This window comes from Phodopus roborovskii, unplaced genomic scaffold (genome assembly GCF_943737965.1).
Source record: "Phodopus roborovskii unplaced genomic scaffold, PHOROB, whole genome shotgun sequence".
NCBI classification, from domain to species: Eukaryota; Metazoa; Chordata; class Mammalia; order Rodentia; family Cricetidae; genus Phodopus; species Phodopus roborovskii.
The window spans coordinates 32,570,166-32,598,160 of record NW_026126482.1 but is presented as its reverse complement, the minus strand read 5'-3'; the positions used below and the strand labels follow the sequence as shown (position 1 = coordinate 32,598,160).

General features: G+C 36.1%; 1 protein-coding gene across 1 annotated transcript; it reads left to right on the top strand.

Moving 5' to 3' along the window:
* The first annotated feature begins 4,694 nt into the window (after positions 1–4,694).
* On the top strand, positions 4,695–13,580 carry LOC127229084 (prolactin). Its single transcript, XM_051194093.1, has 5 exons — positions 4,695–4,725; positions 7,423–7,598; positions 9,744–9,851; positions 11,653–11,832; positions 13,392–13,580. The coding sequence occupies exons 1-5, from the start codon at positions 4,695–4,697 to the stop codon at positions 13,578–13,580; spliced, it is 684 nt and encodes a 227-aa protein (XP_051050050.1).
* The last annotated feature ends 14,415 nt before the right edge of the window (positions 13,581–27,995 follow it).

Sequence of the window (27,995 nt, the reverse complement as noted above, 5' to 3'; positions counted from 1 at the left end):
CATTTAATGTTTACTTCTGGTCTTCATTGGCACACATACATGCATAAGACATATACATATACAAACACATAATACTACTATTACTACTAGTAGTAGTAGTAATAATTAAAAAATTAATCACATCAAAATAAAAAACCTCCAACATTTTACTTTACCAATTTGTCAATATGCATATGTATATGCAAATGACAAGCTTTCCTCTCCTCAGAGGACCAGAAAGAATATCCCTGCATTCCAATCACATGTGCCAGTCCATTACAAATTTTCCTCAACTCTGGCTTAGACTAAAACTATTCATGCTCAAGTTGACCCAAGAACCCAAATAATGAGTTTCTGTGATTTTCATTCAACCTAGGAAAAATAAATTGCTATAGAGAGTGGGTTTCTTTTCTTTACCTTCTGGCAAATCTGTGGTAGAGAGAGATCTTTTCTTTACCTTCTGGAAAATCTGTGGTAGAGAGAGATATGTAATTTCTTTTGTTCATACCTGGGACAATCCAACAATTTATAAAAGGTGGTAAGACACAGTCCACATTATATCTAAGTGGGACTGTGAGTTAGACTAACTGGTCCCTTCCTGAGCTTTAGGGAACATGGGCTCAGATTGTCCTTGCTGTCTACTGCAGGCACATTGTGCATGGGATGGAGAATCCTCACACATATTTAATGTGCCAGAGCTTCTTATCTCTTTTTAGATCTCAGGTTGAGATTCTAACAGTTACATATCCTTTAAGGACATTAAAATATGTAAGTTGAAAAACTGGTAACCAAAGAATGGGGCATGTGGTCAGTGTTCAGAATATAGCCTCTTCAAATCAAAAGTCAACAGAAGGAAGAATGTTATAGTAGGAGATGCACTGGCATATATGACAACTAAAATGGTAAAGTTTGGTTGAGAAAAAAAAACCTGACAAAGGGGGATCAATAGAAGATAATTTGGGCAGGATTTCCTTTGAAATCTAGCTAGTCCTAGGGTGGACACTTATCTCTGCATCATTCTGTTCTGTGAACTTTTCTTCCTTGAAATAATTACACTGAAAATTGAAAGAACCATTGGATATATGCTTTGTACCACATTTTTGGAGTTTTACCTATGGGTGTAGTCTAAGCCAATCTTACATAATGTGGGAAATGGGAATCTGGTAAGGTTAAAATTTCTCATTCTTTCTTCTAGGCCTTTCCATACACAGCTTTGGTGAATAGCCCGCAGACAGAACACGTTAGAAGTCATAAGGAAATACTGGATTTGGTGGAGTGGAATGGGCTCTGATTCTTCGTGTGTCCTTACTGGAATAAGCACTAACTCCACTATTTCCACCTAGTCAGCAACATACAACAATGAGGAAACAGAGCCTCAGGCAGAACGATGATAGAAAACAGACAACTAAATAAATCAGTGTCTCCCATCCAAGCTAAACTCTTTTACTTACTCTCTGGAGGAAACAGTTGATACATGTTTAGTCCTATTTTGTATTGTATTAGAACTTGTGAAATTTTTATTATCCCCATAGATGATGAATCCCTATGACAATTTGTACTTTCTTGTCTAGCCACCATCTGTAAAATTTCTATTATATATTTCAAACTTCTATATTGCTTACTGTTTAGGAAATGCATGTGAAGATAATCCATACCACCAGAAAAGCCAGGAAACAAGAAGAACACTAAGAGAGACATACATGGTCACCAGGAAAAGGCAAGATCTCCCAAGCAAATTGGGAGCTGGGGGAGGGGATAGGAAGTTAGGAAGAAGAGAGAGAAGGGGAGAGGTGGGCATGTTGGAGCAGGAAGATGAGTCTGGGAAAGAATAGAGGAGAGCAAGAAAAGAGATACAATAAAAGAGTGAGCCATTATAGGTATTTTTAAAAAATATATTTTATTTTATTATTTTTTATTTTACATGTTGATCCCAGTTCCCTCTCCCTCCCTTCCTCCTTTCCTCTCTCTCTCTCTCTCTCTCTCTCTCTCTCTCTCTCTCTCTCTCTTACACTTTCTTCCTGCTCACATGCTTCCTGACCACCCTTCCCTCCTATCCCCACTAGAGAAATATTCAGAGGTCTACAAGGATGATCCCAACTAACTAAGTAATAGGGAGAGTCACCTTAAATGCCCTTCCCTGATAATGAGATTGATGTCTACCTTATATGTCATCCTGGAGCCTTCATCTAGTAGATGGAAGCAGTAGCAGACACCCACAACTGAACACTGAGCTGAACTCTTGGAATCCAGGTGCAGACAGGAAGAAGTGATGAGCAAAGGAGTCAAGACCAGGCTAGAGAAACCCATAGAAACTGCTGACCTGAACAAGGGGGAGCTCATGAACTCCAGTCTGATAGCTGGGAAACCAGCATAGGACTGACTCAGATTCCCTGAATGTGGTGTTAGTTGGGAGGACTAGGCAGTCTATGGATCCTTTGGTAGTGGATCAGTATTTATCCCTAGTATATGAATGGACCTTGGGAGCCCATTCCATATAGAGGGATACTCCCTCAGCCTAAACACATGGGGGAGGTTCTGGGCCCTGGTCCAGACTTTGAAGACTCCACATGGGAGGCCTCACCCTCCCTGGGGAGAAGAAAAGGGATGGGATGGGGCTCTGTGGGGGGGCAGGGGAGGATGGGAGGGTGCTGGAACTGGGATTGATATGTACAATAAGCTTGTTTCAAATTTAAATTTAAAAATTATATATGACAAAGTGAAGGACAATGAAATCGGGAGTTAAAGAATTTGTAAGATACCCAGCATGCATGAGAAAAGCTATGCTTGAAGTTATAAATTTACTGTGTAAAACTTCAGTGTCTGGGTTCAGTTTCTCCCATAAGATTAATTGGAAGGGGAGGCATATGAAACCCATAATTCATATGTATTTTTGGTACTCTTGTTGACTATATACCACAACTAAATGCGTAGACCATTCTCTTTAAGAAACTACATGGTCAAAATCTTTTCCCAGTCTGTGGGCTGCCGTTTGGTCTTGTCCACTGTGTCCTTTGCCTTACAGAAGCTTCTAAGTTTGAAGAGGTCCCATTTATTAATTGTTTCTAACCCTAACCCTAACCCTAACCCAGATGCAGATGGAGAGGACAAGGCCATGCAGCAGAAATACATACAGACAGCTTACCTGAACAAGGAGGAGCTAACTGCCACTAGACTGATAGCTGGGAAGCCAGCATGGGACTGACTCAGGCCCCCCTGAATATGGGTCTCAGCCAGAAGGACTGAGCAGTCTAAGGGACCTCAGACAGTGGAGCCAGGATGTATCCCTGATGCACAAAAGGACTTTGTGAACATATCCCCCATGGAGGGATAACTGCCTTAATCTAGAGACAGGAGAGAAGCCCTAGTCCCTAGTTCACATGACCTGTCAGATCTACATGACCCCAACTGGATGGCATTCCCCTACATATGGAATTGGGGTGGGGGGTTGGGATGGGAGGGTGTTTAGAGTGCATGTGAGAGGGCAGAGAGGGTAAAAGGGAGGGAGGGGGCTGGGGAGAGGGAGGGAGGGAGAGGGAACTGGGGTCGACATGTAAAATAATAAATTAAATTAAAAAAATGCTTTGACTCCAAAATTTAATTTGAAGGACAAGTTACTGGGGAAAAGGATTTCTATTTTTGTTTCCACAGAAAATGAAAAGATGTGGATTCCTTCCAGACTAATGTGGTTTGATCACGCCAGACCGCCTGAAACAGAGTACAAGCTTATCCGACATTCAAAACAGCTGGACAAAACATCCCTACAGACTACAGCCAGTATATCTGAATCTTCTTCAAATCCCCCCAAGACAGGGCCCCTTACCAGCAGGAAGTAGTTTGGAAAGAACGACGCCCAAATTCCCAAATATTGTGTATAAATGTTTGTTTTCATTTAATTGGACTTTGTTATATAAAATTAAATAAAATAAAAAAAATCTAAAAAAATAACAGTTGTGGTTTTAATGAATGACTCTCTGATATAATTTAAGACCAACCTGGTAAGAAGAAACCTGTGTTTTATATTCTAAAACAATGCAAGAAAGTGTGCCCAAGAAAACATAGGCATCAGCAATGCTAGTATAATAAGAGTTTTGAGAAATGGACATGATATGCCTGTCAATGTACCTTACTAACATTTATTTTTCATTCTGTAGAGTACTTAAACTTTCTCTGACTTTGTGGAAACATTTTACAATCTTTGCTGATTTCTGGAAACAGATTCATGGTTAAAATGCAAAGAACAGTTGATTAACTATGACTGCATCATGGTGACTCAATACGGGAAAAGAATCACATGCATTGACTACATTCTGAAAACCTAGGAAATGTTGCAGAAGACGTGACAGAAAGAACATAAGAAGTAAGGGAAAGGTATCAAGAATGAGTATGCTTTTTTCTGCTAGCCAAGAATATGAATCATTTCAGGACAAAGTCAACTTTGATGACTTACAAAATATTTTGAATGATAGAGATACTATGGCCAAAAACAATATTTGGAGAGGAGGGGTATGGTAATGTTAAAGAGGATATAGATGATCATTGAAGAGCAGAGAATGACTCCCTCACCTAGATATTGCTCCCCTTTGCCTCTCAGCTCTGCTTGTCCGCAGGGCTGCTGTTTGTATATATATATAGGAAGTAAGCGTTCAGTAAAGGCAGAACTCATGTGAAGCAGCTTTCTAGAGTTGGTGAGGATACTAAGGAGCAGCTTCTTAGAGATGCAGCAAACTCTGAGTCAACCATGTTCCTGTAAGTAGCCCTTTAATCATGTTCCTCTAAGTAAGCTTAATAGATGAACTATTTCATCAAGAGGGTTTGGAATAGGGCTCACAATCTTTGGTGTCATTGGTGCCATATCTGTTATAAACTGAAATTTATTCATGCCTCATATGTAAACACCAACACAAGAGAACAGGGGAATAATTTTCTAGCATGTAAATTAACAATAATCTTTGAGGACTGTGGTTCTCTTTAGAACTCTCCCTGTGATCAAGAAACACGACACCATCCCAAGACATTTTATTTTGTCTTAATAATATGATGCAAAACAAACAGGGGGAATTTTTACAAATATCTAATGAAGATGCTGTTGAATACCTTCCTGAACAAGTTATTACCTAACTAAAAATGACCAGCTACCAAAATTGAGAAATCAGACTTCATTGAGAACACAAAATTCAATGATGTAATTGTCTCAACTGCAGAAGGTAGAAGTTACAATCTTTTGGTTCCTGGGTCTCTTACTTCTGTTTGATCACTTGAATGAACCTGAATAAATTTTTAGTTATAAAGCCTAATGCAGGTAATGACAGAAGATTTGTGTCTTTAACCAATTCAATACAAGCCAAGTCTTGTAGCAACAAAGGAATCAAGCTTGTGTTAACAAATTACCTTTTCTTTGTAGATTGTATTTTCATGTAAAATGAATTGATGACAGCCAAAATTTATTTTATGAAACGGAGAATTATTTGCTATTTTACTTTATCTTATACTGTAAACACCTATAATAAGCATGCTACATGAAGCAAACACTTTTTAATTTTGAGATTATATTTGAAACATTTCTCCCTTCCTATTTTCTCCAAACCCTCCCCTATATTCTTCATTGCTCTCTTTGAAATTATGGCCTCTGTTTTCATTAATTGTCATTACATGCAACATGTGTATTTATATTCATATATATTCCTAAATATATGCTACTCATTCTATATATTGTTAGTTGAATATAAGATTATAGAGTTGACCATTTGATATTGCATAAACAATTGATGCACTCTCTCCTGGGAAGACTATTTCTCTTATTCATTCTCAGATTCTTTAGTTGGCTGTCACTCTTTGTGCAGGTATAAATTCTTATTTGCACCATGCTTTAGGGAAATTAATTAAAGTAATGAAACTAACCATTGCTTTCACACTGTAGCTAAATATTGTTTTTATACATTACATATTACACAGATTTTTTTTAATATTTCAGGATTTACATTATTGTTATTCAGCTATTTTTTCCAGGCACAAATCATTAGCATTGGACTACTCAAATGCTAGATATATGTTTGCTATATTTGTGAAAGGTTGTTTGAAAGTTAAGTTCCTACAAAATATACTTTGTGTTTTATAAATTGTTTAGGAGGGTCACAAATGTTCAATGTAGTAGAAGTAACATTCCCCAGGGAAGATCACACCAATTGGTTATCAAATACCAAATGGTAAACCCTGAAAACATATATACAAGTAACATTATACAGACTGAATGGGTCATATTTAGAAATTACATTACAACAATTATAACTTTTTCAATTTAGTAAATATCTGAATGAGTATATTCTAATAACATTGTATATAGTAAAAAAGAGAGACGAGATTCTAACAAGGCACTTACATGTTTCATTCCTTTGAATATGTAACTATCGATATGTTAGAGTTCTGTCTCCAATCACAAATTAAGCAACAAATTGATTAAAGCATCACTGATCATTTTTCAAATATTTTTAAAGAGAAGTGCTTTATAGTACAGGAAAACAGGAAATCAAGTCTTCTAGGCAGTGCTGTCTAGGATGTAATGTTGTCTAGGATGTCTATAATCAAAAGAAAAGGCAAAATGTTGATACTTCTAATTACTAAGAGCGATCTAGGGTGGCACAGAGATGTGTTCATAGATGTCTCTGCCACACACATGTGTAGTGAAAGGTGACAGGTGTCCTGTCCACTCTGTGAAAAGGTGAAGTGGCAAGTCTGTGGTGCTGGTGAACTGACTCTCTCAGCAGTTGTGATAGGACTGTGGGAAAATCACTTGTGCATGCTAGCCTTATACAGTCAATACAGTTTGATGAAAATTAAAAATTGTGATTATGCACAAATCAATTTCAAAGAAAAAAAACAACAAATGGCTTGTTAAAATGTCAAATACAAAAGATAATCATTGTGATCTTGCAATTCCAGGATGTGACATCATTTTTATGATAGGATGCTCTTCATTCTTATTGTTAGTAATCCAATAGTCGTAAGTCTATTCTCATCAGGCATGAAGATAAAGCAAACAGAACTGTGCTCCTTGTACAAAATGCTGGAATTGGATATTTAGTTTATAAAATTATGAATTCCTAGGTGATGATATAAATTTAAGTGAGCATAAATTTCCAAGCTATGAAAATATACAGAGGACTAAATATTGTGGATCACTATCAATGTAAGCTCCAATTGTTTTCAAAGTTGGAAAGTACTGCAAGAGCAAGTCAAAGGTGTGGAAGTCGCCCAACTCTCCAAATACATATTGGGGAAATATGACTTATATTTTAACATTGGACAAAGTTTATGGCTCATTGCAGTTATACAGAAGCAAAGCATGCAGCCTGGGGTCCTCAGAACTGATAGTGCTCACTAGACATTTTAATTCATATAACCTCTTTTGAGAGAATAATCTGGATGTGATTTTTCTCTTTATAACAGGGATGCTTCAGCTTCTGCTAGTTTCAAACCTTCTCCTATGGGAGCATGCAGTCTCTGCACCCATGTGCCTTGCCACAGAAGGATACACCGAGTTGCCCATTGAAGAACTCTTTGACCAGACAATTGTTGTGGCTCAGTATACCTCTAACCTCACCAAACAAATGTCTGAGAAGTTTGTGAGTACTTAATTTTTTTCAGATTTCTTCTCTAAAGGGCTCTTCGAACATTCTATAGATTAAACCAGAAAACATCCTGTGCAAAATTTCAGATAATATATCCTCATACCTTCATGGGATTAAAAATAAAGTATCAGATATTGAGAAATGGTACAGGAAGAATGAGAAATTTGATGAGATTGCAAAGACTCTTAAATATTACAATAATTTAAAATAATTGGTTAAACAAATAGTTTTTATAATTAGTCAATTTGATATTTTTTTTAATAAAAAGTGACTGTCTCTCAACCCCAATTTATGACAGCAAGTCTTCAAAGTGAGTATAGTCATGTATGGTATGTTCAGTCTCCATGGTCATTTTTCACTTAGCAGATGTAGAACATAAGTGAACTACATTGCAGAGATTGTGTGGAGGGAATAGAAATGACCTAATATGAAGCTGTATAAAGAAAAAAGAAAAGAAAAAACAAACAACAAAAAGCTGTTCAGTTTGATTCAAGTGCTGAGAATGGTTGACCACAGAGTTCCAGTGTCAACTTTCTAACAACATAATGAGCACTGGTTTAGAAAGGAAATATGTTCTCTTTGTAATGGAGATGCAGGGAAAACAAAGATGATTTCAATACAAAGTTGTGAATCATTAGAATATATCCATGGATTTGTAAGGAATATGGACTTCCATTGTCCCTTTAACAGTGCTTGGTTTACTATGTCTTCTTCATTTAAAGCTTTCAATTTTGCAATACCCCTGCTGTAATAAGCAAGTCACTTAGACAGGATTCCTTCAAATGAAGTAACAAGAGTTAAACTGTCTGGAAAACCTTGACTTTTCTGGTACATGATTTGGTTCTGTATAACTGCAGTGTTGAATAAGACCTTTCCATTGTGAAAATGAAGGTAATGATTACATTGCCTCAACACATAGTGTAAGAATTAGATGACTTCTTGAATCTTTGGCTTTTGTAAATTCAATGATTGCCTGTAGAAAATACTATATTTTAATAAATACTTTAAGTAAGATCTTCAATTGATCATATATAAACATTACATAATACTTTTGTTCTTCAGTAATACTTTGTCATATGTTTTCTTTAAAACATACTTTAATTAAAATATAATTGTATCATTTTTCTCCTTCCTCTTCCTTCAGCTACATTTCTCATGTGCTCCCCTTAATCCCTCTCAAATAACAACTTCTATAGCTATGATTATTATTTTGCTTTATACATATATGTATGCGTATACATATATATATATATATATATATATATATATATATATATATATATCACATAGCTTGTTTAGTGCATTTAGTGTTGTTTTGCTTATATGTACATGATTTCAACCACTTGGTGTGGTATAACTTTGTATTGTCCAGACATAAAGATTTGGTGGTAATTGAGAAACAGGTATGATTTCATAACACTTAAAACTAATATATCATTTTAGAAGAACAGTAAACTATAGTTTCATAAATATGGATACACAAGTTGTAGCAGTTTGAAATAAAATGCCTCTCAAAGGAAGTGGTACTATTAGGAGGTACTATTAGAAAGTGTGTCAATTTGGAAGTAGGATTTGAGGTCTCATATATGCTCAAGCCACACACATTGAGACATACCACTTCTTGTTATGTAACAGTCAAGAAAAAGCCAACATCATGTCTGTCTGCATGCACCATACTCTCCATCTGCATGCTCCTGACTATGATGATAATTGACTAAACCACTGAAAATGTAAGCTAACCCAATTAAATGTTTTTCCTTTATAAGTGTTGCCGTGGTCATTGTGCCTCTTCAGAGAAATAGAAACCCTACCTTAAAAATAAAACATGCAAAACCTGTAGTGTTTTAATGTGTTAGTATTTATATAGTTTTCTTTCCAAATTAATTTTCTGAAAGGGCAAAACTAACAAGAGAATAGCAAAGAGTGGAAACGTTAGGTGATTAGAAATTGAGTCTAAAAATGAAATTGTGTATCTAATGGGAAGAATATGTAAGTAGCTTATTTTGCTTCATTATTTAATTTTAGGTAGTGCTTATGTGTTATAAACTGCACATCTATAAAATACATTTATGTAATTACCATAGGTGCACTTATTTAATTCAGAAACTCAAATAAATTGAAATATTTTATTATTTCCAGGATGAAAGCTTTGCCAAAAGGCTGGTACACAAAGCCAGCAACTCCAGCACCTGTCACACTGCCTCCCTTGCTACTCCAGAAACCAATGAACAAATCCAGCGGACACACGTAAATATTTATTTCTGGTTGTCACCAAAACAACTGAAGCAGTGCCCAAAGTTTACTGTGCTTTAGTCTATTTTGAGTGTTTTATAGGAGTGGTTATAACATATGAAACAAAAAAGAGAAGAATGAATAGTCAAAAAACAATAGCATTATACAGTTTACAAATTAGAAGTTAAAACTCATGCTAGTGCAGACTGTAGCAGGTACATAAATGGCCTATACATAGGACACCTTTTTTAGCCAGTGCCATGCTTGTAGGATTGTACTTACTTAAGTTTCATGCACATGTGGGATAGATGCCAATACAATTGCATTTATTATAATAAAAGGTTCTTCCATTGCCAGCATATTTCTTAACTGACCAGAATGCCATTTCTTTCTGAACGTTAATACTCTCCTATTTCTGTTTGCTTTTCATTACTGTGCAGTCCTTCCTGACTTCTCTGCCTTCTCCTATGTTATAATTTGAAAACAGCTGAAAAAGAGGCTCTCTTCATACTGTATCATGTGCCTTAAACTAACCTCTATTTTGATGAGGTGTACTTATTTTGGAAGCTCTAATGTGTAATTGTTATGATCTATCCAATGTGACTCCCTGTCAGAGGAAATTTCAGTATAATTTAAACCAAACTAATATATGTACATATATAATCTGTTTATTATTATTTTATTAGTAGTATCTATCACTTAGAAATTATTCCCATTAATAAAAATGTGATTATAGTGAAGCAAGAAGAGAGGGAGGAAAGAGAGAACATTTCCTCAAAACTAGATACTTAAAAAAACACTCTATTGATACTGATATATTGAATCCACACAAAGTCCACTAAAACAAGATACCATTAGGATGATTATGAAGAGAAGCTCCAAAAAGTTGCATAGACTTACAGCACTTGCATATCCAACAAGAATTTGAAACTGTGTTTCAGTCACCTTAGGATATCAGTATCAACCATATGTAGCAATGCTCCCAGCAACCTGTTTTGCCATCAAAATCTGTTCTGCTTCTTTCCTTTATATTATTTTGCACATATATAGTACAATGTCTACTTGGATTTCTCCCTATTGTCCACTGTTATTATTACTAAGAGACACCACAGCAAATATTTAAAATTGGTGAGGAATATCATGTGTGATCCTGGCAAGGAACACACACTGGCTGCAGTGTGTGTGTGTGTGTCTAAAATACAATGAGATTTACATCAAAGTTGTTAAAGGCAAAGGTGTTCTTTTCTTGTATATGCCCATAAATGGGCTGGCTAGTTTTCCAGAAGTCAGGGAAATGAAGAAATGTAGAACATGAAAAGTCTACTTATGAATTGCTGTTTTTATTGTAGTTTTTAATGTCCTAGAACAATATAAAAGTTACAAGTATATATGAGTGAACAAATTTATCTTTTGGTATGAAAATGGTTTGTATCATTTGCCACTGATAATTCTGGTGTCCTTTATTTGAACAAGTACCTAGTCTCAGCAAAGCTTTGTTTTTCATAGACAAGGGAAATAACCTGAGTACAGAAGATCTGATGAGGAGTGCTGATGATAGAGTGTAGGGGTAAACAAAACAAGATCAGTTTGGGTTCTCAGAAAAAAAATTATTTATTATTTGCTTTTATTTTAGCAGAGTGTAATTCTGTGACTTAAAATTTGAATTTTTATAATGTGTCATTTACCAAAGCACTTTCTATATAGTTATTGACTACAGGTAGATATTATAATTTAGCATGATTGTACAAATACCACTTGTATCTACCATGTTGTATTTTAGTCATTTTTAACTTCATGTTTAACTATGATTGGTTAGTTAGTTAACCTTCTGAAAGCGATGATCAGCATTTCGCGAGCCTGGTATCACCCTCTGGAACACCTAGTGCATGCAGTGGCTGCTCTTAAAGGGGCCGGGAAGACCATGCTGTTGAAAGTCAAAGAAGTAAAGGAAAAAAATCAAGAACTTCTAAGGGAAATTAAGAAAATTCTTGTCAGGGTGAGTGCTCTTTCTACGTTTCTTTTTTTTTCTTTTTTCTCTTTTTCCTTTCATGAAAAAGTTATTTTATTGTAGTGAGAAATTAATCTAAAACTAATTTGCAACCTTTAAATTTACGTTTCTAACTTGTTCACAGCTTTGATAGTAAAGAATTGTGGGAAATTCTAGCATTCTAAGCTTCCTTAGATAGTTTATGCTCTTCGGGTTAAGACATGTCACCTGAGTAAAGTTTTAATGAGCTCAAGATGTATATGATCACAATGACAAGATGCACATGGGTGGCAAAACATGTTTTTCCATAGAGGCATATAAAGGATAGTTTAAACATTTAATTGAATGCCAACAGCAAACAATAATGAGTAATCTGAAGTAAACTCATTCCTATATGCTACATCTGAGAAAAGCATGGAAGTACATTCCAAGAACAATTCCATGCTTTGAAGAAACTGAGGTCACAAGACTATTGTTTTCTTAGAGTTTTGTCACAGTACCTGGGATTTTTTTCCATATCCAGGATTATGTTCTAACAGAACGAGTATCCTATAGAGGCCCAAAGTGGGACTGAACACAGAGATAATGGATTTAGAAGTCAAAAAAGAGAAATTAAAGCTAATTTCAATGAAATGTAATTTGAATTAAAAATCATAGTAGAAATTTGTGGGTTGGTGGGGTGGGGGCAGAGGATAACCTGAGGTGTTCCTCAGGTACCATCTGTTAGTATTCAGGCATCTGTACTGGCCTGCCTTGGGGTTCTGACAGGATATGTGCATATTCACTATGTTCCCTTTTAAAAGGGCCTTGCCCACATCCTTTCCTCCTCTCTCTATCTTTCTCTCTCTCTGTTCCCCTCCTCCCTCTCTCTCTCTTCCCCTATTTTCTTTCTCCACCTCTTTCCTCTCTCCTGATGCTTCCCTCTCCAGAGGACAATCTCCTCCCTTTCCTTTCCTCTTTCATGATCCCCTTCCCTAATAAAAACCCTCTGCTTGAACCATATCACATGGTGACTTTCTCTTGCATGCTGCTTTTCTTAAATTACAACAATGAGAACCTCACATACCAGGAAACTCAGTGAATTGATTTTGACTGAGAACTTTTATATATGAGTTTTCCCCAAACTTCATTCAAAATTATAGGGACTATAGACTGGGACTAGGGAAATGTATCAATATATAAAAGAATTCCTTGCATTTTATTTCCCTGGAGCCACATTTAAAAAATGGATATGCCAGTTTCTGCTTTTACATCCAGTACTGAGGAGTCAGAGTTTATGCTTTTATACCCAGTACTGGGGAGTCAGAGATATGCAAATCCCTGGTGAAATGAAGAGGACCTATGTAAAAAAAAAAAAAAAAAAAAAAAGCATTAGGCACCTGAAAAACTCTATCCAAGTTGACTACTGGTCTGGCCTTCAAATTAATGTGCATACATACCTACACAACTGGACATTCAAGTACACACACATATCACACATGCATACACACACACACACACACACACACACACAGATGGTGTAAGAACTAATGACTACTATAAATAATGAGTGTCTTTCTTGTGATTAGGTTCATCCTGGGGCTGAAGAAAATGTCTACCCTGCTTGGATGGGACTGGCAGATGTGAGGTCAGCCAATGAAGACACTCGCCATTTTGCTCTTAGTAACCTTTTCAGATGCTTGCATAGTGATACTTACAAGGTTGCTACTTATCTTGAGATTGTGAAGTGTCGAGTCACCCGTAACAACAACTGCTAAGCATATGCCCATTCAGCTACTAATAGGATTGTCCCTGTTCATCCAGACTATCAATGCTTCTTTTGATTTTGTTTATTGCCGTTTAATAAAGATCAGGATAAACATATAGGCTGAATAGATGTTTATTCAGATAGAAGTAACTTACAACCTAGACAGATAAACACCAGCAAGTTCCACCGGATGCTCTCCTCTCCAAATCCGCTAGCAAGAGAGCATTCCCTGGCTCCTCCTCAGACTAAGTTCACAGGTCACTTCCGCCCCTGGCTCCACCCCCAATGGTCAGTGCCACAGAAGGAGACAAAGTGAATATCTCACTACATTTGTTGGTTTGTTTTCAGGTTTTTAATGTTTTGTTTATTGAGACAGGGTTTCTTTGAGTGGTTTTGTCTGTCTTGGAAATCACTGTAGACCAGACTGGCCTTGAACTTGGAGTTCCACCTGTCTCTGCCTCCTGAGTGCTGGGGTTAAAGGCATGGGCCAACACCACCACTGCATAGCTTTGACTTTTGTATTTTCTATGCATACATGGGTATAATGAATTTTTTGTTAAAAAAAAAAAATAAAACCTGATTCTTGAGAAAAGACTTTTTTTGTTTTGTTTGTTTTTTTTGGGGGGGGGAGGGTTGTTTTGTTGTTATGCGACTCTTTCGCCTGCTCCTAGGATCCTTTTCTTCCTACTGGGTTGCCTTGTCCAACTTTGAAATGAGGATTTGTGCCTAGTCACATGGCATCTTGATATATTGAAATCCCTAGAAGTTCTGCTCTTTTCTGAAGGAAAATGGAAGAACAGTGGATTTGGGGAATTGCGAGGTAGTTGAGAGAGTACTTGGAGGGGTGGAGGGAGGGGAAGCTGTAGTCAGGATATGTTTTAGGAGAAAATAATAAAACAAAGAAATGTCAAATCCAAAATAAAAACTTGTCACACCTTTTTTGGTTGATTTAATATAAAACCGATTCATGGCATTGTGAAATTCCTGTGAAAATTTCCAAACTTAGTGGTTTGGCTTGCCAATAAGACAATTGTCCCCATACCACAGAAGGGATAAGTCAAGACTGGTGTATTTAGAATAACAAGAGATTGCTGTTAATCCATACATGCATTTTAAAAAGAAGATATTTATTCGGGAGTAGGCTTTGGGAGAAAACTGTTCTCTACAAGCAAGTTTTTAGTCTAATGGTAAGCGAGATAAGAACTGAACAAATAGAGTCTCCATAAGTACCATAGATTTTAAACATTCCAAATACCTGTTAGGACACAAGTATGAAATGACTCCATATTTTTCTAATAACAAACAGCTTTCAACCATGGCTCCCTGAGCTCTATCTCAGACAGATTCCGCATGTTCAGGTCACTGTATTTCTGACATTTGGTCTCATGCTGAAGTTCTTTTGCACTGTGTCCTCATCCTGCACTTATTGTGATCACACAGCAGGGAATGCAGATCTCATCTGCTCTTATAGGGTTTCTGCTTCTCCCCTTCTCTGCATAGTGACACCTGTATCTTTCTCATATTCAGAAGATGGGAAAAAATAGAAACAGTAACATAGAATTGGATGACTGGAGTGTAATTATACTATGGCTTGTAAGGAGTACGGTTTTTCCGCCCGCCGCCTGGTCTTGTCCCGCCGCAGCACCAGCCCCAATTAACACACAGAGACTGTATTCAATATAATTCTGTTGGCCCTGTACTAGTTTCTTATCAGCTAGCTCTGCCTTAATTATTAACCCATTTCTATATATTTCCATATGGTCTTCTTACTAGGCAGTGGGGCCGGCATCTCGTCTCCCCAGTCTCTCCATGCTGACTCTCCTTACTCCTTTCTATTTCCTCCTTGTCTCCTAGTCCCTCCTATCTTCCTTTCCTATTGGCCAACAGTGCTTTATGCATTAACCAGTATGAGAAACATATACAGAATGACATCTCCCATCAATGGCTGAAGTTACATTTTGCTGAAAATCAGTTACTTCTATTTTGGGGTCACCACAAAGACAAAAAGTGAAAAAAACTATAGAAGTTTCACCTGAATCTATGAAAGGTTTCATGAATATGTATGTAAATTACCTTACTTAAGTTAATATAGCAGATGCTGTTGCAAAAGTATTTCAAAGCATAGCGAGAATATAACTGACCTTATATAGATTTACATAACAGTAATGGCTTTGTGATGCATTCATGAGGTTTGATGGAATATAGATCAATAAAAATAAAAAGGCCACTATCTATTAATTAATATAAAATGTTTTTATAGTATAGGTAAACAAATAGGATGAAAATAAATTAGGGGATAATCACGGACATCTTTAAACAAATTTGTGGCAATTACCTTTTTCTGTATGCATACGTGTTATAATGGGTAAGTCCTGGTTAAATTAGCTTTGCATTGTAGAGGATATTTTATATAATTTGGAGAGTGTGTATTTATTCTATGAGAAAATGGAAAATCATCATAATTTAAAAGATGAAAATAATGTCATTGGAACTGTAAAATAGTGTTAATCTAGTTCGAAGGTTTGTAGGATTGGGGAGCTGACAGGAAATAAAAGGGCGGGGCTTGATAAATCAAGTTGAAACACCATTTGACCTGGATTATTCAGGGTTCTCTGGAGTCACAGAGCTTATGGAATGAATCCCTGCCTCTCTCATATGTATGAAATATACATATGGGAATTTATTGGCAAAGGAGCCCACTTCTTCAGAATTCCAGAATATATAGAAGACCAGATGAGATACCCAGCACCTACTTGATTCTTGGACTTTCCATTTATAGCTAGCCATTGTTGGAACACAGCCTGTAAATCATTCCTACAAACCTTCAAACTAGATTAACACTATTTCAAGTTCATGGAATCCTTTTTCTTTGAGCTATGTTTAAACACACACACACACACACGCACGCACTGCTTAAATAAAGTCACTATTCATTTTGCAGGGTCTGATTTCATGCCCACGAGAAAAGACCAAGACTCCTGACATTATGAACCTATGGCTCTAACTAGAAGAAAAGAAGGAAAAAAGGAAGGAAGGGAAAAATAAAGAAAGAAAGATAGGTAGAAAGAAAGAAAGAAAGAAAGAAAGAAAGAAAGAAAGAAAAAGTTTGAACACAGGAACTTTGCAAAACATGTGAATAGGAGAGCTGTGCTTTAGAAAAAGAAATAGCAAAATAGTCAGAGAGGACTAGGGAAAGTACATAGAGAAAAGTGATTGTAAACTCAGTTTAGAAATCAGCAGGAATGGCAAGCTATGATTTTCTGATAAGTCAGACAAAGGTATTAATCTCTTGAATCTAAGATCTAAATGTCCTCCTCTGGTAAGATTGATTTCCCTAATTTATAATGTTAAAAAATGTCTCTTTCAGTATCTAAGATAGTTATGTAGTCTTCAAAAACATCCAAATGGGAATGTTCTGAAAATTCCACCATTTTCAGTTCAACTGAAAATTAAACTTCTGAAAATTAAGTTCATTTTAATGAGGCAATGTAAAAGAAATCTTTTAGAAAGCAACTATTAAAAAGTTATGCTCAATGAGTAATGGAAAAATTCAGTGTGCCCAGGATTATATAATTTAAAAGTATGTTATGTTTGTGTATAATACATGTGTGTATCTGTGTGCAGGAGAGGCGTTCATGAGTCTATGTGCAAATGCTGAGCTATAGGAGAATATTTGGTATCTTTTTTTCTAATTCTCCACATTATTCTCTTGATATGATACAGGGTCTATAACTGAACCTAGATTTAACTATTTTCTAATTAAGGCTCTCTCCCAATCAGCAAACACAAATAGTGTGCCTGTTATCACCATGGCCTCTAGGCACATACATTACCACCATGCACACCTGGCTTATTATGTCTGTGTGGGGATAAAAATGCAGGTCCTCATTCTTGTGCAATAAGCATTCCTGGCCACTGAGCCATATCCCCAGGTCCTATGACTTAAAAGAGCAACATATACGCCAATCATGTATTACAAACTCAGAATATAGCATTTAAATTTCACATAAAGTATAAACAATTAACCAGATATCAATCACAGAAATAGCTATACTAATGTTTTCTATTCTCAGGACAAGATGTTGCTTTCAAAGTCTCTAGACAATGTGTTCTGTATGCATAATACTTGCATAACTGCATGAATATATTCATGCACACATGACATTTATTTGACCATCAAATAAAATAATTCATATGTGCAATCCAACTTCTGAAAATGCTTCAAGTGTGTGAGAAAGAATTGTAGGTCAGCATCTCTCTTCGTTTCTAAGTATAAATTTTTGAAGGGCAAACTAATCCCCATTGTATCTTTTATTGCTCTTTCAACAATTCCTGTATTGATAAATTATACTCCAAGTTTTACAATAGAATTCTTTCTTCAGGCATCCTTAAAATAAGCCCATGGTGTATAAAAAAAGAATGGTAATTATAGTGGCTGTCATTATACAGCACTATTTGGTATGGAAAATTAATGAAAATATTTCATCAGACATTTAAAGAAGTGAGAAAATCAAAGTTCCTCAAAATATTTCCCCAAATTCTTAAGTTGGAAGAAACAAAGAAATTTCACTTATAAACAGACATGTGTGTGATATAGAATGCCTTCTTAGCTTCTTACAGCTTCAACATAAAAAAGATTCTATGGGTTTTTTCTCCTGGTTGCAGACAAGACTTTTCTAATTTTCTCTAAATATTTTATAATAAATCTCCTTCCTATGATTTACAATCAACTCTGATATATAAAGGACAAGTTCACTTTCAGCCATTGCAATACAAGAGGGAACTAGGAGACTTTTCATGAATGAGAAGTCTGTGAACTGACTCTGGACAATGACTGAAAGAGTAAGAGAGAAACACAAAATAAATGGCCAAGACCCAAATTTTCCATAAAACTCACAGTAATGGGCAGAGAATCATGAGGAAAGATGGGGGATCTCTTCCGATAAAAAGGAGTCAAGTTTTCTAAAACCCTCGCCTTTCAGCCTTTTGTCCTCCACTGGGATTCCATCACTGAAATTACTAAAGTTACTTAAAGGATACAAAGCTCTGCAAGAACAAGAACCTATTAGAGAAGACTACCAAGCCTGAAACTCCCTTCAATGCAGGCGAAAAGCTCAGGGATCGGGGAGTGCACAGGCATCTAGCTACAACAAAAGGCAGATCGTAGGGACCATTATTGTCTAATAGGGACTGACTCCCCTCTGCTTCTCATACATTTGGGAAAGCTAAGGTAAGAGCAAGGAGCCATTGACAAACTCCAGCTGGAGCAGCCTCTTTCTCTATACTAGCATATATCTGACTTCTGTAACCTAAAACCACCACCTTGTCCTGTCTTGGGAAAAAAACAACAACAACAACAAAAAAAAACATGTGTGTTCCCACAGACAGTACAGGCAAAACATCAGATAAGTACAACAGACAAGGATGGTGTGGCAAAACTAAACCTTCAGCTTCCCTTAGGATTACAACTTCAAAATTGTGCCAGAAACTGTATGCTAATTGAAGGAGCTCTCTTTTTAATTTAATTTTTGTTTTCAGATTAAGTGTAAATGTCTGCACTTGGCTATGAGAATGTAAATGTGGGTGTCAATGGCCAAAAGCTTGGGATCTTCTCACTGGAGCTGTAGTTACAGACAGTTCTGAGCCGTCATTGTATGTGCATCTGACAGAGTAATGAGTGTTTTAAGCTGTTGAGCCCTGTCTCCTGTCTGTTAAATAGATTTTACTGCAAAGGAAATTCCCAGAAAGAACTTTACCTAGCCTAATCCTTCTTCAAGGTTGGCCATTTGATAAGGAGTAGGTCAGTATGAAGCTTCTGGAATGTCACAGGTGCAGAGCCCAATTGCACTTTATCTTGGGTGGGCAATCTTCAGTTGGTCCCCTTAATTACCATTCCTTTTCTGCTTCAGTTTCTGACCTAACATCCTGTAGCTAATTGGCAAACCTTCCAGAATACAGGAACTTTACATGTCACACCCTTTTCTTAAGTAGAAGTAAAGACTGTAATTAGGCAGCATGGTAGTGTAGCAGCAGAGATTTCCTCACTCTGGTTTAACCAGGCTACCCAAAGTTGTCAACAATGTGTTTGAAAACTACCTTCATTTAGGAGTTTCATTGGTCTGCTACTATAAAAACCAATAACATTCTTGTTACCTTGGAACAGGTTCAGAGTAATCAGAATCTGTGTTTGAAGCATAGTCACTCATGTTTGGCTCCAGAATAAACTGTTTGTTTTCCAGTGTGAGATTGTGAGCAGAGGTCTGTTTTTTCATCAACATTACATAGGACTTGGAGTCTACTCATATAACTGAAAATGCTCAGGCAACAACAGGAATTGACTTGTCATAACAAGACACTCCAAAGTAAAAACTTGAATAAGTATTCTTTCTACATGATTCCACAAGTCAATCGGAGGTGGTAATTATCTCACAGGGGTTTTAAAACACGATAAAAACATCCTTAATACATGCTAAAATTTTTCTCAAGGTATTTAAAATTATCACATTAACATTTGAAAAATAAAAACAGATCTGTGAAAATTGTCAAAATTGAAAGTAAAAGGACAAATTACAGATTACTGAATGGGCACAACTACAGAGTGGAAAGTACAAACAGTGATGCAATGTATACTCAAACTAATAGCAAGCATGCCGTAGAACAGCTAGCAGCTAGGCAACAAAAATGACTCAGTCATTGAATGATCATATTTCCAATACACAGGAGGTGAAGACTGATGCTATGAGGCCCTCAAAGACATGGAATCTAAAATCTTCCAAGTTTGGTTAAACATAAAACCCTACACATTCTAAAGTATTGGCCATTTGAAATAAGATAAATCAAAAAAAAAAAAAAAAAAAAAAGAAGAAGAAAGAAAGAAAAAGGAAGAACGAAGAAAGAAAAGAAAGGAAGAAAAAAAAAGACAGCCATCCCCACATTAGAATTCAAAATGATTAAATTTTTGGAAAGAAAAGTTGCCCTATTTTAAGACAACTGATTTTAGCACTCTCTCCCCCTCTGAAGCAGTAAATTTCCAAATGAGTTTTTGAAAGATCTTTACTGTTATTTACCATCTCCACACTTCCCCTTTACCCTATGATCTACTCTTACCCCAATTTAACTCTTCCTGTTTCATTATTTACTCTTACCCATTTACACTAAGAAGTTTCCTCTCCCCTCCACTGAAGACTTCTCCATGTGCTTCCTTAACAATTTCACAACCTTTATGGACATTTGAAATAAAACATACATAGTTGAAGATTCATAGCTAATACAGATAGAGGAGATAAAGAATGTAACATTTGTCTTTGTGGGTCTGGAGTGCCTCATGCTGAGTGATTGTTTTGGGTTTTACTCCTTTTTGCCTATGAATTTGATGATTTAAGTTTTCTAAATAGCCAAATAATATTGTACTATATAAATATCCACGTGGCAGTAGATGGATCTATTTTTCATTTCATGGCTAGTATTAAGAGATCAGCACTGAAGATCAGAGAGAAGGTGTCTACAGAGCAGGCTATGGAGAACTTTGGGAACATGTCCCAGAGTGGAAGAGCTAAGTCACGTGGTAGATCAATTACTTACTTTTTACAGAAACACCACATTGATTTCCCTTGTGGTTTTACCACTTTTTACACCCACCAGCAGTGAATCAATGTCCTGATTTCTCCACTAACATGCCAACACTTACAGTCTTCAAAAAATATTAGCCCCTTTGATATGCATAAGATGAAATAATTAATAATTATAATTTGCATTTTTATGCCTAAACATATATTTAATATTTATAAATGTTTCTAAGATATTTGTATTTCAACTTTGAAAACTCTGTTAGAATCAATATCACATTTTTGATTGGATTTCTTCTTAATGTTCAGTTTCTTGAGTTTTTGTATTTCCTATATACTAGTGCTTTGTTATTTGTTAGCTGGTAAATATTTTTCCATTATATATGCTTCCTTTCATTTGAGTTATGGTATCTTTTACTTTAGAGGATATTTTTAGTTCCATGAAGTCTTGTTTGCTAATCGCTGCTCTACCTGTTCAGAAAATTTCTCCTATGCTGATAAGCTCAAACATATCCCTCAATTTCTGTTGTGTCAGATTCAGCATTATTAGGCAGGTTTTATGCTGACAGCAGTCCTTGATTCATTGGGAATATATTTTGTGCAGACTAAGAAGGATCTAGTTTTATTCTTCTATATGTAACTACCCATTTTGACCAGCAACATTTTGGGAAGATGCTGTCTTTTCTTTAGTGCACATTGTTGACCTCTTTGGCTATAGGAGTGTGGGCTTATATGTATTCATTCTATTCCATAGATGATTGTATCATTTTTATTCCAATACTATTTTTTTCTCTAAAATTATAGTAAAAGTTGAAATCTAGAATGGTGATTACCCCTGTAATTTATTTTAGTCTTCTTAAAACTTTTTCAGATTGTAATATTATTATGTTTCTTCCTTCCCTTTCTTCCCTTCAAACCCTCCCATATATCTGTCTTTGCTCTCCTTCTAATTTATAGTCTCTTGTTCTTCAACATTTGTTATTGCATAAACATAAGTATTTGAATAATTCTATATATTAAAAAATACAACATATAGATTCTATACAATGTTACTCGTATGTATGTTTTCAGGGATGGCTGTGGGGCACTGGACAAACAATTTGAGTGTTCTCCCTGGGTGATAACAGTCACTTCTCCCACTGCCAGCTTTACTTAGTTATCAGTATTTCTTTGTGTAGGGGAAAGGTTTCATGGGCTTTTTCTCTGTCAACCCTGGCATCACCTCATATAACCATAGGAAAAAGAGAAGGCAAAAGACTTCCTTACCATGATATAAAGAACACACACACACACACACAAAAAAAAAAATATTGTAATTACCTTCTCATTACCTAAACCATCTGGTCACCATACCCTGAGCCAAACATCCTGAAATTTGGTCTTGAGGGTCAAGGCATCCAGTACCCACACCTTAGGCCAAACTTCTTGCCATTTAATTTTGAGGAGCAAAAGTAAGTTTGAATTCTCTGACCTTTAGTCAAGATGGAACTGAGTTAATAACAATGGGCCACAACAAGAATAAATTTTAAAAAAGAGAAGAAAGAAAGCAAAAACAATAATAGATATCCATAAAACTTAAAAAATAGGAAACCAAGAGTTAAAAATACAACATATTTAAAAAATAGTCAATAAAACATTTGACTATCTAGCAAGACATAAGGTAGAAAGAAAAGCAAAGATTATCAATTGTTATAGCTTGAATTTGAAATGTTGCCCATATGCCCATGTGTTTGAATTTTTTTTCCTGCTGATTCCAAAGTTTTGGGAAGTTACAAAAGAAGGGTACTTTAGAAGTAGGAAACAGGTAAAGGTTTTAATCTCTGAATCAGTTTAGCATCACTGAAGGAACTAGCATAAACAACCAGCTGTTAAAAGTGCAACAGGACAAAATGGGATTCCTTATATTTATGCCACAACTGTTAAATCCATCCTACAAGTGCTTACTATTAGTCATGTTTGGTATCATATGCTTGCAATAATGGATATTTTATGGTGAGTCTGAGTAAATGTTGTTAACTTTGGAGCCACAGTGAGGAACAGACAGCCTAGAATACACAATGAATTGAAATTAGACTTGGCAATAATAATATGTTTATAATATGTTTAGGTTAATTTTTTTAATTAAGAAAAATCAAGTGTTCACAGGTGTTTTGGATATGTTTTAAGGAATTTTACTCACTGAGTTTTAACACATGCCTATGTTAGGGTTTCTATTGCTGTAAAGAGATACTACGACCACAGTTACTCTTTTAATGGGGTGACTTAAAGTTTTAGAGTTTTAGTTCATTATCATCATGGTGTGTTGTGGTAGTGTGCAGGCAGACATGGTGCTGAAAAAGGAGCAGATAGTCCTACAACTTGACACATAGACAACAGGAAGTGAATTCAGACAATGAGCATGACTTGATCACATATGATCACCCAACAGTAACAGACATAAATTCCAACAAGGCCATTTCTACTCCACTAAAGCCATACCTTCAAATAGTGCCACTTCCATGAGGTTATGGGGGACAATTACATTCAAACTGTCACATTACACCCCTTTATCCATATAAATTTATAACCATATCATAACACAAATTGTGTTTTGTCTAACTTCAAAAGTTCCCATAGTCTATTACAGTATCAACCATATTTTAAAGTCCAAATTTCAAAGTCTTTTCTGAGATTCATGTACTCTCTTGTTGTGGCCCATTGTTATTAACTCAGTTCCATCTTGACTAAAGGTCAGAGAATTCAAACTTACTTTTGCTCCTCAAAATTAAATGGCAAGAAGTTTGGCCTAAGGTGTGCATACTGGATGCCTTGACCCTCAAGACCAAAATTCAGGATGTTTAGCTCAGGGCATGGTGACCAGATGGTTTAGGTAATGAGAAGGTAATTACAATATTTTTTTTTTGTGTGTGTGTGTGTGTGTGTTCTTTATATCATGGTAAGGAAGTCTTTTGCCTTCTCTTTTTCCTAGGGGTATATGAGGTGATGAGTAATAAACTTGGGTTGTCTTCAGTATTCACTGAGTACCCTCCCAACTCTATTTTCTGTATCTTGTTTCTTTCTTTTCTTAAGTCTCACTACCCTCTTCAGGCATGTGCAAACATGTTGGCTAGACCTGACAATCTCTTAAGTGTAATCCCCTATTAAATAAAATTGAAAAAGCAAATCACAAACTTCCAACATATAATGGCATGAGAGAGGCATTACCATCCAAAACATAAGGAGGGGAGCGTAGTGAGGAAATACTGGACAAAAGAAAAACCAAAAACCAGCTAGGAAGACTCCAAATTTTGCATCTCAATGTCTGACGTTGAAACACTATTCAGATTTCCAACTCCTTTCAGTTTTGTTGACTAAAACAAATTAATTTTTGGGGTGGGGAAATCCCTTTGTTGGATAGCAACTATCTAAGGCATATATCCCACAACTGTAGCATCTCTAGCATCCTGGGGTCCTTGAGGAAATCCTGGCTTCAACTTTATAGCTCCATACAATGGCTTCTTTTGGCCTCCATTCTACTACAACCTTGACATATGTCTGGGTACAGTAGCTTTCCACAGGCACAGAGGAAGTTTCCATAATGCCTTTATTCAAATCTTGACTCTAAAGCTATAACCATGTGACTGAAGCTGGAGGGAGGGAGGGAGGGAACTGGGAGGGAAGAAGGGAGGGAGAGGGAACTGGGATTGACATGTAAATAATAAATTTACACATGTTTTCCTTTCCTCCCCCTCGATTTCTCCTACTTCTCTCTCCATTCGCTGACCCCCCCCACTTCCCCTGAGCTCTGGGGGACTTGTCCCTTCCCGGTTCAGTGAGGGACTTTATATGAATCTCTTAGAATCCACCTTGTATCCTAGTTCCTCTGGTGGTGTGAATTATAGGCTGGTGATCCTTTGATCTAGGTCTAAAATCCATATACGAGTGAGTACATACTGTATTCCTCTTTTTGTGACTGGGTTATCTCATTCAGGATGGTTTCTTCAAGTGCCATCCACTTGCCTGCGAATTTCAAGATACCATTATTTTTTTCTGCAGAGTAGTATTCCAAGATGTGGATTCCTTCCAGACTAATGTGGTTTGATCAAGCCAGACCACCTGAAACAGAGTACCAGGTGATCCTATATTCAAAACGGCTGGACAAATCAGCCTTACAGACTACAGCCAGATTTCTGAATCTTCTTTGAATCCCCCATGACAGCACCCCTTACCAGCAGGAAGTAGTTTGGAAAGAATGACGCCCAAATTCCCAAATATTGTTTATAAATGTTTGTTTTCATTTAAATGGACTTGGATATATACACACACACACACACACACACACACACACACACACACACACACATTGTACTGCTTTCCTAACCCAAAGTACTAAACTCTAAATTTCTCAAAACAAAAACATAATCAGGCCTATCACAGCAACACCCTACTCCTGGTACCAATGTTTTTCTTAGCTAGGGTTTCTATGGCTGTTAAGAGACACCATGATCATGGCAACTCTAATAAAGGGAAACAATTAATGGGGCATCTAACAGGTTAAGAGATTTAGGCTATTATCATCATGGTGCAACATGGTGACATGCAGGCAGTCAAGGACATGCTGAACAGGGAGCTGAAAGTCCTACATCTTGAACCAGGGCAACAGGAAGTGAACTCAGACACTGGGCATGGATTGATCATATATTGGACCTCAAAGCCCACCCCTATGGTAACACATTTCCTCCAACAGGCCATACCTACTTCAGCAAATTCATACCTCCTTATAGTGCCACTCTCATGAGCTTATGAGGGCCAATTTCATTCAAACTATCATAACACACAATACTTTAGTTAAAAGGTATTGTGGTAGATGAAGAAATATTTAATTCTATAGAAGTGGTTGTAGATAGTACTATGTAATGTGTGTTAATTCTTTCTAGGAATGTCACCAATGAGTCAGATATATACTCTTACTTCGTCCAGAAATCCTGCAAAACAAGGGGGGGTTAGTGTATGCATCTTTAAGTATGAAGTGACAAATGCTCAAACTTACCTTCAAGATGAGTAACACAACTTCTTTCCAACCAGACAGTGGTTATGTTCTTCTGGTATTCCTTATGGAATGCTTCCATTTATAGCTCCTAATACCCCAAACCCTCACAAACTTAGGTCACTTAGATTCATCTGAAGTTGGTCAAATAATAAAGTTCTTTGGTCTCTTTGGTATCCAGAGCATATTCCTATATATAAATCTCTAATGACACAAGTTTCATCCATCAAATTTTGAGAATTCATCAAGCCAGATATTATAAACACCTTAATGAACAAATAGCACATAAAATGTTACATTACTCTTGGATCTTCATAGGTATTCATTACTGAGAATTCTATTTAGGAAACACAAAGAGAATATATATAGTATTACTCATACTTACAATAGAGATGTTAAAATATTTCTTCAAATCTTAAAACTAATGGGCAAGTTTTCTAAGAATTTTAATCCTCTGAATTTTTATTTAACAATGCATTAGCTGGGCACTGGTATTGCACACCTTTAATCCCATCACTAAAGAGGCAGATATCTGTGAGTTTGAGGCCAGCCTTGTCTATAGAGCTAGTTCCAGGAGAAGCTCCAAAGTAATACAGAGAAACTCTGTCTCAAAAAAAAAAAAAAAAAAAAAAAAAAAAAAACAAAAAACAAAAAACAAAAAATAAACAAACACAAAACACAGAAAAACAAAAAACAATGTAGTAAGAGGAGCATTAAACTAGTATTCAAGTTTTCAAGCCTTGGATATTTGAGGTAGTTTACCTCATATTACTTATTATTAAAGTATCCAACACAAATATAAATGACTTTCCTTCTTCAACATGAAAATAATTATTTAGCCAAAATGTAGATAGATAAGTGCTAAAACAGACTATATAAGATAACTAACCAATTGAGTGTTCTGACGAACATGATTGAAAATTTCTGTCACAAGACCTATCACTCCTTCAGCAATAGCATCAAAAGGACAGCCATTTCAAGTAATTATGCACAAAGAGTATGACTATACCGAGGTCAGGACCTTCAGAGTTTACTGAAAACTCTCAACATCATGAAATTAAAGAGCCAGTGTACTCCCTACAAACAACACAGGTTAAAATAGAGAGCATCTTCATCATAAACTCATCCAGGTGCACTTGCATTCAAATGACAGCTAAAGGTCAGACAACTGTAAAAGTCCTTCCACCCACTAGGAATTTCCTTCCTTTCAGTATAGGCACCAATAAACCTGCAGTTTTCTTGATGGCTTGCTAATGTCAGAATGTTCCTGAGCATGTAGATCCTTATTTTCAAACAAATAAGAAAAGAGAATAAGAAAAGAGAAATTGGTAAAGAAAACTGGATTTATTTGTTTCTTTAATTCACATTCTGGTAATGCTAAAAGAAATCAGAAAAGTATCATTTTATCTTCATCGTCATCCCAGTGTCTATCCCATAATTTATAGAAAAGTATAAGACATAGGCTAGATCATATCTGTTACATGTAACAGTGAATCATATTAATAGGATTGTTACTTTGGGTTAAGAGATGTATAACCAATGTGGGCTTGGTAACTATAGACACATATTTTGTGAGAAGTAAAATCCTAACACATTTTTTACTTGGTAGACTTTTTGTTGTTAGGACCTTTTATGGACAGGAAGAGGGTGAAAACTTCTTACCATTTTTAGAGTTCAGACTCAGATCCCAACTTTTGCAAATTTCATGAGTATTCAATATTTTAGATTAAAAAAGGAAAGCGTGATAGACAAAAGGAGAGGGCTTATACAACTTTCTGTGTTTAGAACATATCCTGCTCAGCCAGACAATCCCCATGAAATCATGATTACAGTG

Bases quoted from the DNA above. Each gene is read 5' to 3' on its own strand.
- LOC127229084 (XM_051194093.1), top strand. From the start codon at position 4,695: ATGCAGCAAACTCTGAGTCAACCATGTTCCT. The intron at 4,726-7,422 runs GTAAGTAGCCCT...TCTTTATAACAG, and splicing joins TCTGAGTCAACCATGTTCCT to GGATGCTTCAGCTTCTGCTA. The intron at 11,833-13,391 runs GTGAGTGCTCTT...TCTTGTGATTAG, and splicing joins TTAAGAAAATTCTTGTCAGG to GTTCATCCTGGGGCTGAAGA.